At 39.4% G+C, this 23,148-nt stretch overlaps 1 protein-coding gene across 2 annotated transcripts in view; it reads right to left on the bottom strand.

Moving 5' to 3' along the window:
* The window catches only part of PLXDC2 (plexin domain containing 2), a 421,899-nt gene that overhangs the window by 232,447 nt on the left and 166,304 nt on the right, over nt 1-23,148 (bottom strand). For both annotated transcript variants that reach the window (XM_043883300.1, XM_043883301.1), the window contains exon 2: nt 13,201-13,412. In XM_043883300.1, the coding sequence (XP_043739235.1) occupies nt 13,201-13,412 (212 nt within the window). The remainder of the gene's footprint in view (nt 1-13,200; nt 13,413-23,148) is intronic.

The raw sequence follows: 23,148 nt of genomic DNA, 5'->3' as shown, positions 1-23,148 counted from the left end.
ACTTATTCTAGAAGAGAATCTACCTTCTATTTTTCATAGGAACTTGCAGGAACAGAGGGACAGGATAATGACTTCAGACCATAGAGGCTATTAGTGGTAACACGAGCTTCCAGTCAAGAGAAAGCCTGGCTTCTTCTTGGTTGAGAGGAAGGGCAAATTTGCCCCCAAGGGAGAAGAGGGGCCACAGAGGTTGAAACAGAAGCAGGTGAACCGGGGGTTTGTGTGCACGTGCTGAAAGGGGCCCAGTGAAGGAAGAAGGACTGGAGAACCCTAGCTGCCCCACTGTCTTGAGCTCATAGTCACATCTCCCTTCCAGTTTTCATAATTTCTGATTCCCATTATTTCAAAAAGCCCATTACACTTTGATTTCCTTCATTGTGTCTCGTCCTTCCCTTCCAGAACCATAATCTAAAGAACATATTCAAAGCTTAAGCCATTCACTGAAGCAAAGGGAATCTTAGCCAAGTCTTCCAGGTAGCTGTTTAATTTTTATTGTCTCCATGAAAAAAAAAATACTGATTTTTGCTCAGAGAAATCAGTGTCTAACTATAACATAGAAGGGGCTACCCAACCACTGTTTATTTTCCCCCACAGAGGTAATTTTTATTTACAATGATTATGAATAATGTAGACACATGTAGATGTCCACACACACACACAAAACATATACACCCAAACATACATAGATAACACATACATTTACAAATGACTAAAACTTCTATTTAGAGGCTTTGGAAAAAAAAATAATCTGTAGTTTATAGCAACCTTGCCTACACAAAAGGATTTTTAAAACCGCTACCTACAATGCCAAATTCTTTGGTTTTTAATTTTGCAAGTTCAGCCCAAAGGAAGACCAAGATACTTTGGTACAGAGGCTACTGGGCAGATGGAAGATGACTGGTGGAAAGCACTGCTAGAATGAAAAAACAAAGTGAGAAAGTTAATGTTTGTCCCAGATTCTGCTTCATTGCTGTCAACTGGCTTCTAGCTTTGTTTCAGGGACTGTTTCAAAGTTGGAAATAATTTTCTCTTACCAGAGTCCATATTACCAACTCGTAAAAAGTCAATAGAAAATCAGGGAGAACAGTCATTTACCACTTACTCTAATTTGCATTCAGAAGTAATCACCAAATGAAAAAAAAAAAAAGTTTCCTTTGAAGATGTTTAAACATTTTTCTTTCGGAGATTAAAATGCAGAGCTATTTTTTCTTTTGTCCTTTGATGCAAATGATTTAAATGCAGAAAATATCACCATTCTCTTTTTAAGAACGAAGTTAGAAATACACCTTTACAAAGCAAAATTAAAAAAAAAAATCCTGCAAGTGGCAGTTATGATGGTTCAGCAACTAAACTGCCTGAATAAAGCATATCAAATACATTTGAAATCTGCTCAGACCGTGGCAAACCTATTCGATGAGGCAAAATAACATTTTAACCATCGTGGCAAAAGTGATTTTGATTCCTATTTAAGTTCTTTGTGGAGCAATAAGTAACTGAACTTCAGCTGCTTTCTTTGTAAGTCTTCTGCATAAATACAGTCACATTGGCTGGACTGTTGGTAGGAGGAAAGAAGGGGGGCTTTTCAATGAATTGATCACTTTATTTCCTTATGGTGGAAAATATTACTTTCCACAGAGTTTCTGAGGAACAGTGACAATACAAAGATTTGTCTAAAATTTTTAACTTTAGAGGATGAATTTCTTATCACCAGGTCAAATCAATAAAGTGAGAAAATGTTCCAATGAATACTTATTTTGGCCTGCACATTTCTGTATTTCTTCATAAAGCTGTTTTCTTACTCTTTGAATTACACCTTTCCCATCTGAATATGACATCCTTCTACTCTGGTAAAGATTGATCTCCTTCTTTGTAAAAATAAACTAAATGATTAATAAATAATAAGATAAAATAATAAAAGATTAATCTCCTTCTTGTAAAAATAATCTGATTGCTCAGTGAACAGAGAAAGTTGACAAGTCATTCTTTGTTCAATAAGAAGGAGAAAAATGATTGTTTATACTTGATTTTTAAGATAACAGATCATCTATAACACTGTTTACAATGAATAAATGAACTGTTTTGAGTTCCTTGGAGACGTTTTTTAGTGTTCCCTGAAACATTTTCAGAAAATAAAATTTTAAATCATCTTTTGCTCTATATTAGTTTTATATGACAGAACTAATAAAGATTTGCATTCAAATATGAATACTGGGCAAAGCACTATAAACTAAGAAAATTGTAAAATATTATAACCTAAAATGTTCTCAGAAAAAAAAAATCTGACAATCATAAATCATAACATTCAACTTTGAAAATTACAAAAATTTATAGAGTAGAATTCATGAAACCTTAAAAGGTAAGCAGTATTATATTTAACTGGAAAAATCCTATCAGAAGATGAAATATTTTTAGTTTGGCAAATATCTAAAAGACTTCTTTAATAAAAGGTGCTGTGACTAAGAGAAATGTTTAAACAGTAAAAAATTTGCTTGCAAGTTTTTCTTTCAAATTCCTTTGGCCACAAGTGGCATCAGCATTGTGAATGTAGAATTATATAGCTAGATAGATGATAGATAGAGATACTGTCTAAAAGGTGAATGTTAGTGTTTTCCATAGCTTTGCTTTTTAAGCTAGAGATCATGTAAATATACGAAGTTTACAAAAAGAGCAAAGAATTGCTTGTAAAAGAGAAATAGTTTCAGCAGTATCTAATCCATTCATTCAATTCAGTGCCATGGATTCCAAACTATTTTTTCAATTTAATAGCTCAGGCTTGAAATACCATCAGAAACTAGCTCAAAACAACTGTTCCCAAGGGCTGCAAAGTTCAATTCTTTTCTCGTTTCTAGACAGATTCAGACATCTATGCATTGCTGGGGCATGAACAGAAAGGTTTTCTTTCGGACACACAAAAAGAAAATTAAGGCATTTTATGTTCATTCTGAATGTTAACCACCCCTTCTTAAAAAGACCTTTGGATATTTGATGCCTTCCTGAATAGAGTACAGAGTGACATGTTGGAAAATTTCTTTATGACAAATGCAAAAAACAAAGAATATAAATATGCATATGCATGCTTTTTTACAGAGAGACTTTATCTACATTGGACTTCTCTGGTGGCTCAGCTGGTAAAGAATTTGCCTGCAATGCAGGAGACCCTGGTTTGATTCCTGGGTTGGGAAGATCCCCTGGAGATGGGAACGGCTACCTACTTCAGTATTCTTGCCTGGAGAATTTCATGGACAGAGGATCCTGGTGGGCTACACAGGCTTGCAAAGACTCAGACACAACTAAGCAACTAGCACACTTTCATTTTATCTACCTTGAAACTGCTTCATAAATATACAAGATGAGATAAAATTCCCCTGAACACTTGGCAAAATATATTATACATCATTGTTTAAGAACAAAACTATACTTTATCATACTGTAAGTTTAAAGCAGAAAATTTTAAATACTTCCTATATAAGCAATGGCCCACTTATGTGGAGACCTAATAACATCTCCATCTAAGTCACAATATTTGGCAAAGACATATGAGACATCTTTGACAAAGGTCCATAGAAACTTCTGGGTGCCATACAAAATGCCAGATCATCATTGTTTATCAGAGGCCTTGTCTTTATTTTTCCAAAGCATTGGTACTAAACTGCAGAGTGCACATTAATTTGTTAGATAAAATAAATAGCAAAGACTTGGTGTGATTTAGTGAACTCAGTTGGTATTAGTATTTCTAAAATTAAATAAGCTAATTTTACTTAATAACATCATAGGGGTTGGCAGATTCACTGTGCTACAAATCTTCAGGTGATAAGCAGTGGCCTCAATACTCTTCGGGATGTAGTAATAAAAAACATGTTATTGGCATACCGGTATCAATCCAGACTTATTGAGCCTTTGAACTACAATTAAGGGCTTTCCTGGTAGCTCAGCTGATAAAGAATCCACCTTTATGGATGCAGGAGACTCCAGTTTAATTCCTGGGTTGGGAAGATCTGCTAGAGAAGGGATAGGCTACCCATTGCAGTATTCTTGGGCTTCCCTTGTGACTCAGACAGTAAAGAATCCGCCTGAAATGTGAGAGACCTGGATTCTATCTCTGGTTTGGGACGATACCCTGGAGATGGGAATGGCTACTCACTCCAGTATTCTTGCCTGAAGAACTCCACGGACAGAGGAGCCTGGCAGGCTACAGTCGATGGGGTTGCAAAGAGTCAGACATGATTGAATGATTTTCACTGAGCTACAATTACTTTTATTATTCTGCTTCTGAAAAGAATCACATAAAAGACTAATCCTTAAGGCATAATCCATTAATATAGAACAGGCTATCCAGTGAATGACCCTCAAAGCTCTCTCTTGGTTGCCCAGAAACTAGATAGCTGAGAAGATGAGCTATGTACCCAGCAAGGAGAAGGACTGAGCCTGAACCCAACTCTGCATGGAACCTGGCAAGACCAGCCCAAGGTACTGGCACTTCTTAATCCACTGGTGTGTCAGTCTGGGCTGCTTGGTGCTTGATCCTAAAGTGTGTATTTCCCCTGTACAATGTTCCTCTTAGATTTTTCCAATAAAGAGGGCCCCCCTGGGCCACTGTCCACTGGCGGACACCCCTCCATGAGATGCCAGGAGAACAGAGGACTCTACTGGCTTTTCTGCTACCAACTTCTAGACCCTCCTTAGTGATCCTGTTCCTTTACCCTAGCCCCTTCCTCAGCATACAAAGACTGTACACATTCTGGACTATCAACAATTAATCATTTCTTCAGCATGACTTTAAAAAATCAGTTAGATAAATGATATAGACTGATAACATTGAGCTGTACTATAATCTTGATAATGAAAATAATAATAATTTTCATGAAAGCATATTTTAAACATCCTGTTGGAAGTTAGCCTAAAGAAAGACAAAAAATAAGACTGCAAGATGACAAGACAAAAATTCAACTGGTTAACCTGATGTTTCCTGTATTGTAAGTTCCGTACCACTATCCTAATTAATGTGAAGAAAGGTGGATGATATGATACAGTCCTCATAAATGGCCAGGAAACTGAGGTTGGAGAAACTCAGAGCAAGATTCTATTAATCTCAGGGTCCTGGTAAGGGCAGGTTAAATATGATATTTCTCTTCTTCTATGGAGAATGTAAGAATATTATTCTAAAATAAAATTCTTGTTCTAAAAATAAATCATATGACTGTAACACACTTAATTTTCAGTTCAGTTCAGTCACTCAGTCATGTCCGACTCTGCAACCCCATGGACTGCAGCACGCCAGGCCTCCCTGTCCATCACCAACTCCCGGAGTTTACTCAAACTCATGTCCATTGAGTAGGTGATGCCACCCAACCATCTCATCCTCTGTCATCCCCTTCTCCTCCCTCTTTCAATCCTTCCCAGCATCAGGGTCTTTTCAGATGAGTCAGTTCTTCGAGTCAGGTGGCCAAAGTATTGGAGGAGATTCAGCTAAAATTTTATAACCTGTATATATCTCTTTCTGAAGACTATTTACATGCTCTTACTGTAAGCAAACTCAATTAACTAACAGTGAAGCATCATAGAGATAATTCCGTTATTCTTTATGGAAATCTTTGAAGGACAGTTATGGATCTTTTTCCATTTTTGTTTCAATAAAGAGCTGACATGTCAAGCTCAGAATAATCTATAATTGAGCAAGATATATGACACTCTATTTTAATCCTATTATCTTTTTAGAGGGTGAGCAATAATTGCAGATAAGTTCTGCCTGATTTACTATTTTCAGTGGATTTTCTTCCTTGAAAACTGAAAGTCATCATCATCAAGATTCTAAAAGAAAATGAATGGGATTAAATCATAAGTTTGAAACTGTGTGTTTTTGCCAATTCCCAAAAAAAGGAAGTGAAACAGATTTTGTTGTCAGTTCACATAACCTTTGGCAATACAGAGATGAAGACATGAGGTCAATTCTCAAACCATATGAGACAGGTGCTGTCAAGGTTGTAGCTGGCCACCTTGGCAGGGAAGGAAATGACCAGGATCTGTAACTGGCCTCAAAATCAAGCAAACACCAGAAGTTTGGATATAAACTTGTTCATAGTGGTTAATATATGTTATTGATTAGAAATCTAAATATTCCTGAAATTCATATGCTCATTAGTAACATTCCTCTACTATTTCACTTTACTTCACAGTAATTATCATTTAAATTTAATCATCTTTCCACTCCTTAGATTTGTGTTTTCAGATCCACTTTTCCCTCAGCCCCCCCATAGTAATATTTTTGAAGCACCAATACAATCTCGCCTTTCCCTATTTAAAACCTTCCAGTAGCTTCCAAGTACCTTCCTGATAAATCCCAAACACCTTAGCATAGAGATATGAACTGAACAGTTTTGTCTCTCCAAAATTCACATGTTGATGCCTAAACCCTAATGCCATGGTATTTGGAGGGACCTTTAGGAGGTGATTCGGTCATGAGGGTGAAGCCTTCATCAGTGGGATTAGTACCCTTATAAAAGAGATCCATGAAGAGCCTTCTAGCGCCTTTAGCCATGGGAAGACACAACAGAAAGAGAGCCCCCCTATGAACCAGAAAGTGGGGTCTCATCAGACTCCAAATCCACCAGCTCCTTGATTTTAGACTTCCAGCCTAAGAACTGTGAGAATCAAGTCTGTTGTTTAAGTCACCCAGTCTGTGGTATTTCTGTTGTAGAAACCTGAACAGACTAAGACACACAGTATATAAGGAAGTTTGGAATCCTGTCCCTGCTTGTCTGTGCAAAACTCTCTGGCTAGAAATACCTTGATACCTGGCTTCCTTCTAACTCTCTCTCCATGACTGGGTTCAGATGCTAACTTGTCTCTACATTAACCCTGGCTCTCTACAGAATAAGGGTCTTCCTCTGGGTACCAGTGAACTTCCACAGTATTTCTGCTCCTTTTTAATCAGAGGTCCTTGCAACACTTTCTCATCTTTTGTGGAAGCTGATCTGACATCCCCATGCATTTAGGAAATTTCAATTCACTCTTGAGTCAGAGAAGTGTGCTTCTTCAGGATTTATCTTAGTATTCCCTTTGCACAGCTTTCTGATTCTGCAACCACAGAGTGATACCTCTACAAGTTTAAGATTCCCCTGAGAAGGAAATGTTTCATTAAAAAATCTACACCAGCTTTTCACATTCATAACAAGCATAGTACCAGAAATTTCCAGTATCAGGTGAGACTTTCCTTTCTTTTGAAAAATGTCACAAATCTGTATTATAATCACACCCTTCTCATCTATAAATACTGTCTTCCATTAGTTCCCTAAGCAGAACAGTGGCCTGAAGACAGAATCAGCATAGTAGTATTTTGCAAATTTCCATTATTTCTGTGAAATGGGATGATGTGTCTTATTACTACTACATGATATTTCTATTTAGAACTGTTATTGTCAGATCTCTGAAATTAAGAAAGTATATCTAGGCTTGAGACACACAAGCAGTGGGGTTTCATTATCTAAGAATATTCTGATGCATTCTCTATCCTGCAAACATACCAAGGAGATTATGCCCACATGAGACATTATGAAATTTGCCTTTGCTTTGTAAAATGCCATCAAAGCAACCACACTCTCTTTTAGATCAAGGACTTGTCAGTGGCTTCTTTCTTGGCAAACAGAGTACCTAGTTATGAACTACAATAAAATATTAGAACACATACAATAACCCGTGTGCAGCAATTAGCAACTGCTAGCTTTTTAAAGAAATACAGAATTGGTGACAATATGATACAGATACAATTGGCAATGTGCCACAGCAGATGATCAAAAAAAGAGTTTTTACATACACATTTGAGGAAAAACAGTTGATCTCTAGTTTTTTTTTTTTTTTTATATTTATTTATTTATTTGACTGTGCCTGGTCTCAGTTGCAGCACCCAGAATCTTGTGGCATGTGAACTCTTACGCGTGGCAAATTTGATCTAGTTGCCTGACAAGGGATGGAACCCAGGTCTCTGGAATTAGGAGCTCGGTGTCTTAGCCATTGAATTACCGGGGAAGTCTTTGATCTCTAGTTTTTAGCTACAAGTACAGCACATTTTGGGGGTTTCAGTGTAGCTTAGTGTTAAAAAAAAAAAAAAATCTGCCTGCAAAGCAGATGTGGGTTTTATCCTGGGTGGGGAAGATCCCCTGGAGAACGAAATGGCAACCCACTCCTGTATTCTTGCCTGGGAAATCCCATGGACAGAGAAGCCTGGCAGGCTACAGTCCGTGGGGTTGCAAAGAGTCAGGCACGACTTAGTGACTAAACAACAACATAGGGTATATTTGCTAACCGTTCTCCAGGATACTTTCCTTAAAGATAAGCTTTAATGTGAACAGAGGTGACACAATTGCTAGATGTGCCTGCAATTTTTAATTCGGTACAAGAATGGGAAATCCATGAGCGATATTGTTGGTAGTCAGTGCAATTTAATCTAGGATGTTTCAGAAATTTACATCCTCAAAACCAACAGCTAAATATGCTCTGTGCTCTAACTCTTTGCAAGGCCAAGTGTGGCCTGTGGTTTGGCCATATCTGCATCCCTGGAGAGGTGCTGGTCAAATTCACAGTGTCTCCGTCAGTCTGGATCATGGACTTACACTTATATGATCCATAAATCCTATTTTTAGTCTTCCCTTCTTCAAGTCATCCAGGTAATACGGAATCAAAGCCAAAAACAAAGTCACACTTGACAAGCCTTTTCAGAAATACATTCATTGTCCCAAGAGAAGGAATATGAAGTTCCAAACACTGGATGTGAAAAAAGTGGTAAGAACCACGTATTTGCTTCCTTGCATGAGAAAGGAATTTGTGACTGATTTCTGTAAAGGGATTGACTGTAAGTTACCAACAATATTACACAGGAAGAAGCCCAAGAACCTTAGCTCTATAAAGACTGGCTGTTCTCACCAAACACTGCCTAACCCCCTCTTTCTTATGAGGCCCCCTCATTGCTGTAAGGGCTCCACCCCAGAAAACAGAAGGGCAGTCAGCAGGGAGGAAGAGGTCCATGTGTTGCTCATCCATGCCTGTGTCCCTGGGGCATGGAATTCACTGAGGACAGCTCAAACAAGGCCGAATCAAGAATGGAATTCGGTCTTACCTGAAAGTCCTTGAAGCCCTTCTGTTCCCAAAGTAATCACAAAAACCATGTTAGTGACTGCTTTAAATACCTGCTAATCAGAAGGAAGTATGCTTCTTTCAATCTGCCCAAGTAAGGTATGCCTCTTTTTGGATCCCCTCTGTTCAGGTGGTCATACGTCCACATGAACACGTCCACATGAACAGAGAAGATACAAGAAGAAAGGTCTGTGTAAATTAACATCCAGATCAACAGGGGTGCTTGTCAACTACTGAGATCCCACTTATTCACCAGGAAATACAAATAGTTTCAAAACATCTTTATATCTTCATGAAAAGAATGTAAAAAAAAAAAGACGATGACAACAACAATGAAACTTCCATTGGAAGCATTATTTAACTGGGACACTAAGGTTTATAATCCCTCCATTATCTGTTCTCATGCAGAGCCAGAAAAAATACTGTCACCAACTTAAGAGAATAACAGCCTTTGTTTATTTCAGAATGAGCCTGTGCCAAAAGAGTAAATATACTATTGTCTTTTGTTTTCTGTCTTTGTTCAGTGAAAATGGGATATAAAGTCTAGACGGTGGCAGAAGTCGGGGAGAACATGCACATGAATGCCATTCTGGGTGGTTTAAATCTCGCTGGGATATGTATTATTTTAACAGTTGCTGCTACAGTCTTTACTCTTAGGCAAAATAATTCTGATTCCTGACATCGACTTTGGAAGCTTCTAAAAAGAAAAAGCATACAGAGTCTCTCATGCTCATTGCTTGTATTAAGCAACATAAATCAAAATGCTTATTCCTAAAAGATAAGAAAGATCTTGTCACAATGCCCAGGGCAGAGCAGTCACTCTCTAACCATTTGGTTCCTTTCTTTCTTATTCCCATTTAACTCAATCAGGCAAAAGTATTCCGCCCCCAGCCCCCAAAGAGATTCAACAGTGTTCAAAAATACTTTTTCAAGGGCCAGGATAAATAAACTTTGCTGAGAAGTTTCAGATGTAGGCTTTTGCTTCCAGAACTAGTGGTGGTTCCAAGCAGTGACTTATGGAGCTTTAGATCCCCAATAATCTCAATCTATCCCCAGAACCCCACAAAAACCAACTCAAAATAAAAGCAGTCCTCTTGTTATGAAATCTAGCTTCAAGAAAAGTCCCCTTTCAAACAGATTGAAACCCTGGAGTTACTCTATCGATATTCAGGTGCTGCCACTATCCAAAAAAATTACCCCTTATATTAGAGGAACTCAAACAGTAAGGCTGTCTTGAGAGCTGGGCGGCCCTGGTTTGAATGACAGCCCTTTATTCATTAATGAGAGACCTTAAGAAAAATACTAAACCTAAATTTGAAAGTCCCTCATGTAAATCACTTGAGATTAGCCAGTGAACCTGGGGATGCAAGTCCTGCCAGGTTGATGAGAGGACCAGGAGAGATGATTCCATAGGGCACCTGGCAGGTCTCAGCACCAAGAGAGCACTCAGTAAATAGCTCCCTCCATCATCCTTCCTCCTTTTCACTGGTTCAGAATCTCTGACATTATATGGTCTCCCTCTATTAAGGTAGAAAAAGAGAAAAAGTGGCTGAAAAACAAAATCATGACTATACTGACAACTAGGACTAATTTTGAGAAGTCGTCATAAATCCCTGAGCAAAAGGACTTTGCTATTTGATAAATGATAAGAAAAACTCAGCGCCCTGCGTAGAGACCACAGAGGTCCAGGAGTCCATGTCCTCACCTTCTAATCTCTGCAGGTTACTAGCTTAGTTCTAGGCGGAGAGTAAATAGCTCTGTTTCTGTTCTGCTCTCCTTGTTTTCTGCTGCACCCTGGCCAAAGAGCAGCTCAGAGAAGAACTGTGTTGCCCACTCTGAGTTGCTGTAACTACATTGTTGACAAAATAGCAGGCGCTCTGCGGGAGTTGGAATAGCCTCTTGGAAACACTATATGACTTCTGCTACTGGCACATCCTCTGTTGCCTGTTAAGGGGCTGACTTGGGGCATCCAGGGACCGCCCCCCCAAAGTCACACACTAGCTAAGGGGATGGAGAAGGGTTTTGAAAATCACTGGGCCTCTCACATCCACAGAATCCCAATGGCCTAGGCTTCAGATCTGAAGATTGCCCTTATCCCGAGGGAACAAAACAAAGCCTTGATACTATCTGCAGAACTATGTCGCATCTGCTTCCTAAATAATGAGTATTTCAGGGCACTAAAAAGAATGCTGCCTGGTTCTTTAAAACATAAGCCTACCTAGAAGACGGTAGGAACTAAAACTTCAGATGGAGAGAATATAGAAACGGACAATGTCCACACCATGAATAAAAACAGAAGTCTGGCCTCAACTTCTAAAGCAACTAGTCCAGGAGCCAAAACTCAATCCTGGAAGCAATTGGTCCAGAATGGGTAGGACTTGATTGACAACTGATGGTTTTTCTTTTTTTTTTTGTTCCTCTGCCCAACTCTGGACCAACCATGGGTAGCCAAACATCCCCCAGACCAATCCCACAAGATTCTTGGCTTCTGACTAGCCCACTTCCAGCTTCTCCATGCCAACCACCTCCATTCACAGCATACCTGAAGCCTTCTTTTTTTTTTTTAAACTGAGAAGCCTTCCCACTCTCCTGCCTTCTTTGAGTCCCTTCTGAAGGCCAGTGATGAAGGCTCACTCCCTTGCTGTAACAAACTGAACAAACAGCTCTGTTCTCATTCCAGCGGTTTTTGCTTATTTCTGTAAGATGCATTTGTTTCTTTTTGTTATATCCAGTGTACTAACAAATCATATTTTACCATTTGCAATGCAAAGGACCATGGAAACCTAGATGCTTCTGAACTGTGGTGCTGAAGAAGACTCTTAAGAGTCCCTTGGACTGTAAGGAGATCAAACCAGTCCGTCCTAAGGGAACTCAACCCTGAATATTCATTGGAAGGACTGATGCTGAAGCTGAAGCTCCAATACTTTGGCCACCTGATGTGAAGAGTCGACTCATTGGAAAAGATCCTGATACTGGGAAAGACTGAGGGCAGGAGGGGAAGAGGGCAGTAGAATGAGATGGTTGGATGGCATCATGGACTCAATGGACACGAGTTTGAGCAGGTTCAGGGAGATGGTGAAGGATAGGGAAGCCTGGCGTGCTGCAGTCCATGGGGTCAAAAAGAGTTAGACATGACTTAGTGACTGAACGACAATGCAACCAACACCACCCTTGAGGCCTCTGGGCAACCCCAAAATCTGCCTCGAATGTGCCTTCAGCGCCTTCCATACTCACCAAGCCCACCTGCAACCATCCTTTTCTTTCCATTTCATGGCTCCAATTATCATAGAGAATTATATACAGTAACAGAGTAATCAACCATCCTAGCTTCCCAGAACTTCCCCATTTTAAGCACTGAAAGTCCTACATCCCAGGAACCCCCTCAGGCCCAGGTAAACTGGGACAGCTGGTTGGTTACCATATGAGACTCCATGCCTGCCATCCTGACAGTCAGCCTTTGCAGGTGTAATTCATTCTGCCAGCAGTCTTCTTTTACTATTAACAGATTATCAGCCTGCTGAGCTCCTCTCAGTCAGCTGAGCCTGAGCTTAAATGCCCACTCCTAAGCCTCTTCGCCAGCAGTCCACCCCCCAATCGCAAACAGGTGATCCCCCTCCTCCATGCCACACTGGCCTGTACATACTTCTGTGCATATCACGTGGCTATGGCAGCTAGACTTTCTGACCCTTTGACATACTGATCTCCCAGCGGGGAGGAGCTTTATTCTCTCCCCACACTGTCATCACCACACCAAGGCCCTGTGTGTCTGTTTCCTGAGTAAGTGAATCTGTGGATGATTAACTGGCTTAGCTATTTATTTATTTACCATAATAATAATTACTTATCATTGAGTTCCTGAATATTAACAAATTGTAGAACAAAAATTATTGTTAAACACTGTGATTATTATTGTTATCATCATTAATCAATTATTAATTAATGAATTAAACTGATCCCTGCAAAAAGGTCCAAAAGTTCCAGATTGAGCCAAAGAGACAGCATAATGTGGAATTTGGGAGCCTTCCAAGAAGCATACTCATTAATCCATCTCAATCACCCAGATCATCCACCCACCTCAATCTGGGTGGTGTTGTCCTGCCCATCGTCCAGGATCAGGTCCGTGAAGCCTCTGGGCTCTGGGGAGTCTTGGCCCAGGCTAGCTCGGTTTGAGTCTACGGCCTTGAGAGAATCCAAGTTCCTTTTCCACCTGTGGCTGAATGCATGTGTGTCCACCTCCACCTCCTCTTCTGTCTGTGGGAAGGCTTGAGCAACCTGATACTGCCCATCTGAAAAAATAAAATAAAATAATGAGTTACCACCTGTTATGCATCGTTCACATGCTTTCTCATAGAGAAGAAAAATATCCTGCCGCTCATGAAGAGAGGAAAATAACTCAAAACAGTGAAACCCATTTAACTATAATATTTTGAGTTTGGTATGAAGAACTCTGAGTAGAAGGCAATTTCAGGACATGCCATAAGTCGTGACAATGCTTAATGTGCAGATCCAACAGAGTCCCTAAAACAGATGTGCTGCCCTAAAGCAATGCATTTTTATTCCCTTCCTTCCCTGCCCTCCACACACACCCTTCATAAACATTCTCTAGTTGTTCTGAGAAAATAAGCTGCAATCCAAACAAAGGAATGAAACCAACTGACTCCCAGCACATTTGAAAATACAAATCCGGCATCATTAACTTGCAAGTTTATATTGTTTCACATAAGTTATGCTGAGCAGCAGAGAGATAACAGAGCATTCGAACAGGTTAAAAAATATATAGAATGATCTTCACGTCAATGTGATAACTTGCCTTGTAGCTCACAAGTCAGACTTGGTTCACTGCTGAATTCATTTCATAAGCAACACCCCTGGGAGGCATCACAAATGCTTTGTTCATTTGGGCTGTTCTCACCTTGGAATCTTGTCAGAGTGGTTAAGGATGACAGTGATGGGCACTTAGAGAAATGGATGAAAAACAAGGAGATCAAATCACAAAGGCATTTTAAAGCCATCTGCAGGGACTGGCTTTGCTGACCCAGCTCATGCCGCTTCTACAGGGGGTAAAATTAGATTTCATCATTACTCCTAGTCTTTCACTTCAGTGGGTCAGCAGGGGAAGATGTTCCACAAGTGTGGGCAATTCAGTGTCTGACCAAGAACAGTTCTCCTCTAGGCAACGATTACCAAAAGATATGAATTGACAGCCTTTAATAATAGGCAGGACATGGGTTCAAAAGGGCTAAGAGAATAGTGATTTAATTACAGCTGTGATGTTGCCATCGATACTAGAAGATTCCAAGAAACCAAAATGTATTTAATGAAACTTATACTTTGGCCACCTGATGCAAAGAGCAGACTCATTGGAAAAGACCCTGATCCTGGGAAAGATTGAAAGTCAGAGGAGAAAGGGGGCGACAGAGGATGAAATGGTTAGATATCATCATGGACTCAAAGGACATGAATCTATACAAACTTTGGGAAATAGCGAAGAACAGGGGAGCCTGGTGTGCTGCAGTCGATGGGGTTGCAAAGAGTTGGACATGACTTAGCAACCGAACAAAAATAACAACAACAAATAATACCGTTAAATCCATTACTTTGAACTCTAATAACCAAGTCAAGGCTACCACTACTAGTCACATGCAAATGTCTAAAACATCTCCCTTTGAAATCATGAAGGTGCTAATCATTTCCTCTTGAGGGGATATCCTTTGATTTCACTGTGACTTTAAAAGATCTGCCATTGTTTACTGCCTTAGTAGAGACAGCCTAAAGCAAAACACTACCATACTGTAGGCTACCTAGACCTTTCCATGGGCTTGGAGAATATAAGAATGTAAAAGAATCATGGAAATGGAAACGACCACACATTCCATAGAGAGGAAACCAAGAGCCAGACAACGCAGCGCTGTGCTCAGCTCACAGAACTGTTATAAGGCTAAAGAAAAACTCAGGTACATGGAGGGTTGATCACAGTGGCCTCCCACCTGCCACGCAGTAAATGTTCAGTAAGTATGTCTAAAGAGGATTTTACAGAAAATGTTTATTTTTTAAGGTGTTATACCCACTGGCCATTGAATAGTGCTCAATAAATGTTTGTTGACTGAATGAATAATAAATAAATTGTAGACAGTCTCTTCAGAGCAAAGATGATGAGGCAGGCAGAATTAGGTAAGGGAAGAAATGCAAGGATTCAGGAGAACTGGGGTGGAATTCTTTCTGTTAGGTTTGCTGAATAGGGGATGTTGCATAATTTACAAAGCTCTCTGTGGTTTTGTTACCCTTTATTTCAAATGGGAATGAAAATATCTCACCTGCAAAAGCAGACCACTTTTCCTGAGTAGGTGTCAGGCTCTAAGATTTATGATTCTAGGTAAAGCTACATAAAGCAATTTTATTTGCTTTATTTAGATGTCCTGCCTCATTACTAAAAATATATGATGTAGCTTACAACAAAAGTACACAATAAAGTTTTATAACAACCAGGTAAGGCCTCATAGCACAATACTTAGACTAAACTTTAGAGCTATGCATTCACTTTGCCCTAGGGGTGATGGCGATCTGAATACAATTATGTAGGAACAACTGAAAACCTATAGTATGCTTATTATCACATCAGTCTAGATAAGAAAGATAGCAAATATAATGCATTCAATGGGTCAAACACCCCTAGATATAAGTGGTTTTTTTTTTTTTTTAACATCACAGAAAGGGAAAGGCTCCAGCCAGAGGTTTGTCAGTTCTTTCTAATGTAAATCAGAAAAATATACCTAAATCGTCAAAGTAGTAGTCTTCATTAAAATCTTCACACCAGAAATTCAACCCCACTGTTGGTTTCTTTAAAATAGATGTTATCATTGGATATTCACTGCCGGACTTTAAAACTTCACCATTACCCTTTTAGATTTTTATAACACAGGACAAAATACAGTGCTTTTCATGAAATTTAGGCCAGAAACATCACGCTAGCCCCTGTGGTCCTGGCACAGGGCATGGAGTAGACGAAATAACGAACAATGAAGGAGCTGTCTGCATAGGAAGTCCCCTTTCTCCTTTTCTCCCTCTCTGCTTCTTACCCTAGAGAACAAATAAAAAGACCTTCAGAACACAGGGAGGATAAAGTCCATGTTCCCCACTATTAAATTAATTAAACAAGGAGGCCATCAGACTGAGGAGTCTCTGGTGGCTTTAGAAGCCTATGTAAGCAAACCTAAACCTAAGCCTGTAGGTGCCTCAAGTCTGAGAGATCAAAACCTAAGGACAACCAGTCACAAAGTCCCAACTAGACTTTTCTGAATCAGGCAAACACTTAAGCTGCTGCTGCTAAGTCACTTCAGTTGTGTCCAACTCTGTGTGACCCCATATACAGCAGCCCACCAGGCTCCCCCCATCCCTGGGATTCTCCAGGCAAGAACACTGGAGTGGGTAACACTTAAGCTACAGCCAATGAAATAATTTCCCTGTTTTCTTCTGCCTTTTCTCCATGAAAATCTCTCCCCTATTTGGGGTCCTTGGAGTCTTCCTAACCACTTCTGGTATGCTGCTGCCCCACTGAAACTGATTTTTGTTCAGGTAGACTCTTAAAATGCTTGGTATGCCTCAGTTTATCTTTTAATACCACTTAAGTTGAATTTATATGCAGAGTACATCATGACATGAGAAACTCTGGGCTGGAAGAAGCACAAGCTGGAATCAAGATTGCTGGGAGAAATATCAATAACCTCAGATATGCAGATGATACCACCCTTATGGCAGAAAGCGTAGAGGAACTAAAGAGTCTCTTGATGAAAGTGAAAGAGGAGAGTGAAAAAGTTGGCTTACAGCTCAACATTCAGAAAATTAAGATCATGGCATCTGGTCCCATCACTTCATGGGAAATAGATGGGGAAACAGTGGAAACACTGTCAGACTTTATTTTTGGGGGCTCCAAAATCACTGCAGATGGTGACTGCAGCCATGAAATTAAAAGACGCTTACTCCTTGGAAGGAAAGTTATGACCAACCTAGACAGCATATTAAAAAGCAGAGACATTATTTTGCCAACAAAGGTCCATCTAGTCAAGGCTATGGTTTTTCCAGTGGTCATATGGATGTGAGAGTTGGACTGTGAAGAAAGCGGAGCACCAAAAAATTGATGCTTTTGAACTGTGGTGTTGGAGGAGACTCTGGAGAGTCCCTTGGACTGCACAGAGATCCAACCAGTCCATCCTAAAGGAGATCAGTCCTGGGTGTTCATTGGAAAGACTGATGCTGAAGCTGAAACTTCAATCCTTTGGCCACCTGATGTGAAGAGTTGACTCATTGGAAAAGACCCTGATGCTGGGAGGGATTGGGGGCAGGAAGAGAAGGGGACGACAGAGGATGAGATGGCTGGATGACGTCACCAACTCGATGGACATGAGTTTGAGTAAACTCCGGGAGTTGGTGATGGACAGGGAGGCCTGGCGTGCTGCGATTCATGGGGTCGCAAAGAGTCGGACACGACTGAGTGACTGAAGTGAACTGAACTGAAATGAACTGTAGTTGAAATTTGGAAAGTCTGATGAATGTGTCAAACTCTTGTTTCTGTGATGAACATTCCACCTCATCCTTTAGCGAGATTACTGGGGAAGGTGAATTTAACAGACAGATAGGCCTTCTGCATAAAACTGGCATAAATGCTTCCTCTGGCATTTATTGTAGGTTTTCCTTATGAAAAACCTACACAAACATTTTGGCCAATCCCATATAAGGGTAAGTCCCCAGACCCGTATAACGTGTTTGTTTTTCACTTTTTAGTGGTGTTACATGATTTTTTTTTTCTTACTTTCTATACTGTTGTATTAACACCTATTACAGCTGTTGATTAGTTTGCTTCCAAGATGCACATGCTTGCTCCTCCTAGAATTTACCACCTTGAACTCTGTAAACCAATCACTCAATCATCTGCTGGCTCAGACTGTGAAGAGTAAACAAAGGCTAAGGAAAGATCTATGGGGCTTCCCCAGTGGCTCAGCTGGTAAAGAATCCACCTGCAATGAGGGAGACCTGGGTTCGATCCCTGGGCTGGGAATATCCCCTGGAGAAGGGAATGGCTACCCACGCCAGTACTCTTACCTGGAGCATTCCATGGACAGAGGAGCCCGGTGGGCTACAGTCCATGGGGTCACAGAGAGTCAGACATGACTGAGTGACTTTCACTTTCACTTTCAAGAAAGTTCTAAGGGCTTTCCAATGACAAAATTTGTGAGCTTTAGGGCCTAGCTTCTGAATTTTCCTTGGGGTTGTTGCTTTACATGTAAGTCTTCCTCTCTGCTTATGTTATGTATAAGCAAAACTAGCCAATCACACATAGAGGAAACATTCCCTATATGCTCATGACTCAGTACTACATGGTTCATCATAACAAAAGTTTGAAAATAAAAAATAAAAAAAATTAAAAACTGAAAGTTTGACATTGGCTTCGATTTTGACCCCATTTCAGAATGATTTTTAGAGAAGATAAAACAAGTCAAAAATGGATGTTTTCCAGAAATAAAGATGGAGAAAAACTGGCAAAGCCACAGTTCGGTTATCTACATTGTAAATTATTCCTATTCACTTCATGGGCTTTCCAACTCATAAAAATATTGCAAATTATTCTTTAAATCACTGCCAAAACAGATCATTCTGAAGCAAGAGGAAAGGATATATGTAAAATAATTTTTCCCTTCCCAGCTGTAGTGAAAACAAAAGCAACAGGAGGGATCTTTCAATAGTCTGGTTGAACAGATTGTTTGCTTTCTGTCTACTGTATGTTAATTAAACCACTGATGGAAAACCTTCCAAGATAATTTCCGTGAACACATTTTGCTATAGTTGTTAATCACATAGTTCATGGAAACATTAAATATATCTAAGGACTCCCATTTGGACATAAGGAGAGAAAGCTAAAAGACACATTTTTGTATATTTAATACATAAATTGACCTTAACACATTCTTGAGATATTTTATTTGATAAAAATTGCAGATAAAGTACTATTGAAAAAGGTTCTTCACTACCTTTCAAATAGATCATCATTATGAAACCCAATAATGTCTAGTTAATCTGAGAGCAAAATAAGAAACTCATGTACACCTTCATATCATTCTTTGCAAAATTTGCAAGTTTCTTTTATGCTATCATCTACCATAAAATAAAATCATTTAAAATAAAAACAAAAGGGAAGAAAACAGTTCTGGGTTAGCTATGTTTATATTTGCATCTCATCCTAATGATTTTATTTAAATACCTTACATTCAGTTAATAGTTGAATGCATTTTTAACTGCGTTTCTTTTTTTTTAAATTATAACCCCAGTATAGTTTTTTTTCTATTTTTTATTTATTTACTTTTAATTGGAGTATAATTGCTTTACAATGTTGTGTTAGTTCCAGCTGTACTGCATTTCTTGAGTCTTGCATACAATCATATACACAATATATGTCAAATGAGCAAGGGGTAACCACATAAACTGACGTGTATTTTATGTAGTGAGGACCCACCATGACTGTAGCTTTTGGACATACACTTCGGTTTGTACTTCACAAATGAACAAAATCACCCTTGTGGATCCTATGGAAAGACTACAATTTTTCACTACAAATAGATTTACTGGCTTGAATCATCTGAGAACAGGCAAATTATTCAGCTAAGGTAGACTGCTGTATGGTTTTACACACCTCAATTTATGGAAGTGAAGGGGAGCTTCCATACAAATGGTTATATTACTGGTTCTGTCCAATAATGAGCTGGCTATCTAGTGGACTAGGAGGTTTTGACTGATAGCATTACAGAGAAGATAGCTACAGAAGAGACAGCATATAGAATATTTTGTTGAGAGGCAGTAGAGGGTTTGAATGGGAGGTGGACATTATTTTCTTGATAGGCTTCACACATGTTTCTTCATGTCTCCCAGTTGAGGACCACTGCTCCATGCTCTCGTCTCACCACAGGTGCCGAAGGTCACGTCTTCATCATCCCTTGCCTCCTGCCTGGTCTTACTTTCTTCAAACTCTCCCTTCTCCAATCTTTTCTCCATCTGCTGTCAGAGATAGCTTTCAAATTTATTCACTTCTCTATTTTTATTAAAACTCTAAGGCTCCTTACCACCCAACAAAATGATAAAGCACTTCATGCTCTTGTTCTAATTGCTCTTCCCTGACTCTGCCTCTCTCATCAGCTCTATGCTCCCACCACACAGAATCTCTCAATAACCTCTTTACCTGCAATAAATACTTTTGCATGGGGGGAAAGTCCGTCTTCATTCCAGGCTTTGGGAAATCTCATAGCTCCTTCAAGATCTAGTTCAAATATTGTCTTGGTAAATGGAGCATCCCTTGACTCCTTCAAGCAGAGCTGATTAAGTTTTCTTCTGCAGTCCAATGCCTCTTCTCATCTGATTCTTTAATCATTCTTCCACCTATCCCCACTTCAATGTGAGACCATGCAGAAAAGTGTTGAGACAGCAGGTCTGAGACTGCTACCCTTAGAAAATCTTGTTTGTAAGGTTGGCCCTTGGCTGGCACCTGGGAACTGAGATTTGCGGGTGCTGGTGGGGGGCCCCCCTTTCCCTAACAGATAAGAGGGGCTTACTGTGGCTAAACTGCCTGGGCAAACAACATTGTTTATGCTGACCACCTGTCTTCCTTCCAGGAGTGTGGAATTTAGGTACATGGCAGATAGAAAGTGGTTATGTGAACGGTTCCCAGTACAAGTCCCTGGGCACTGAGTTTCTCGTGAACTTCCCTGTCTGACCATATTTCACACAGTTGTTATCACAACCGGTTGCTGGAGGAAGTAAATGCTTCCTCTGTGCTCCCACTGGAGAGGCTCTTGGAAACCTGCCCTGCTTTCCCCAGACATCACCCCGAGTGCCTTTTCCTTCTGCAGATTTTGCTCTGTAGCCTTTTACTTCTAACAAAGCACAACCGAGTCTTGTGAGTCCTCCTATCACATCACCAAACTTGACAGTGGCCGTGAAGTCTCCCGACACAGAGGTTCGATCTTATTTATACTTTTTGTCCCATTGGTACAAACATGGATGTTGACATATGATAAATACCCAAAGCTTTTTCTTTTTGAAAAGCAAATGAAAAAAAAAAAAAAAGAAAAGCAAATGAATGAATGAGTAAGTGAATGGTTGGCCAGACTCATTTGAGACAGTGTCTTAAAGGATTATGTATGTGATCTGTTGTCCAACTTCTTGAGACTTTAATTATGTCTCTTGCTCAGTCAGATAAAAGAGCGGAAGGAGAAAACTATGGGAAAACAAAGCAATAGCAGCTTCTCCTTATCGGATATGAGTTTGACTCAACAAAAGCTCGCTGGCCAGTTGGTGATGTTCAGCAACACCCGTGGTCGCAATTCTTTCCGGTTCATGAACTCAGTAAGAAATAGAATACAAGTCTTTGAAGAACGTGGGCGTGGCCCAGGGAGGTTGAAAAGGTATGAAGTACTTGAAACAAGGACATGGTAAATAAAATGTGGAAAATAAACAGAGACTACTCTACAAGTCTGAAGAATGAGTCCAGTCTCTGAGGCACAGAGTAGAAGAACCACAAAGGCCTAAGACAAGATGTGAGTGTCCAGCATACTCTAACTCTCCACTCTTCCCCTTCTCTGACTTAGTCATCACAGGGTTCTTGGTCACTCGCAGTAATTTTCCAGTGAAGAACATTAGGCAGGTCAAGAAAAAACACACAGGAAATGAAAGAGAATGGGAAAATATAACCAAATAATCCAAAGTATGTACAGAAAAAATTTGCACATTAACAATGAAATAGTTTTCTAACCTTACTATTAAATAAGATAATAAGCAGAGACCTTAGTCTTATATATAAAATGGTTAATTATTCTATGGAAAACTTGATTAACTTTATGAGCAAAGGTTAATATTATTTAAGACAATGTTAAGGTATTGGTCCATATTTACTAAAATTTTAAAAATAAAGAGAAAATAAAACTGTGTTAACAGTTATAAACAGAGGTGATCTATGCATTGTTTCTAATAATGGGTTAATGATAATAATATTAGTAATAATAACTGATCTTCATTTAGGATTGGCCGAATGTAACACACTGTTCTAAATATTTGCATATGTTAATGTATTTGGCATGTACTATTTGGCATTTCCTATTTCACATATGAGGAAACATGTATATGAGAGGGTAAGTGATACACTAGGAAAATAACCAGAGCTGGACCCATAGGCTTGGTATTAACTGTTATCTAATCTACTTCAGATGAATCTTCCAGGGGTAGAATTAGACATCTGTCAGAAAGCCTAATGATTTGACACAAAGAAAACACCCTGGTGCTGGGAAAGACTGAAGGTAAAAGGAGAAGAGGGTGGCAGAGGATGAGATGGTTGGATAGCATCACTGACTCAATGGACATGAACTTGGCAAACTCTGGGAGACAGTGAGGGATAGGGAGACCTGGCATGCTGCAGTCCATGGGGTCACAAGCAGTCAAAATGACTCAGTGACTGAACGACAATATGACACAAAGAATCTAAAACAAAACAAAAAAAATTCAGACAAAATGCACTATTTGAAATGGCAAAAATATGTAAACAATCCAGCAGTGAAAGCAAATAAAGAATATAATATTTCATTTTCATCAAGTTGACTCTGCCAATGGGAGGAAATGAAACAAAGTTGATGTAAAAACAGCAGAAAATAAGAGCACTTTAAAACTGATTATATTTTTTAAAGTCTTGAAAAGTTTGGAAGTACTTTAAAACAGATAATTAATCTTGTTAACTGAGTATTTTCTATTAAAATTCCCTAACAGAAATTTAAAAGAAAAACTGAATTCCTTCAAGTAGACTTTAGTGTTTTACCATGATGATAGCCTCCTATTTTATTATAACGAAGATGATTGTCAGAGAACTCAAGCTATTCGCTGATTTTTCCAATAAATCTGTCAGATTTGGCGAATAAACTCATTTCCACATCAGCCATAGCCTACAAATAATCTACAGATAGTGAAAACAGCATGTAATTAAATCTAAGAGTC

The sequence above is a fragment of the Cervus elaphus genome, chromosome 23 (assembly GCF_910594005.1).
Source record: "Cervus elaphus chromosome 23, mCerEla1.1, whole genome shotgun sequence".
Taxonomy (NCBI): Eukaryota; Metazoa; Chordata; class Mammalia; order Artiodactyla; family Cervidae; genus Cervus; species Cervus elaphus.
This window is presented reverse-complemented; position numbering and strand designations above follow the sequence as displayed.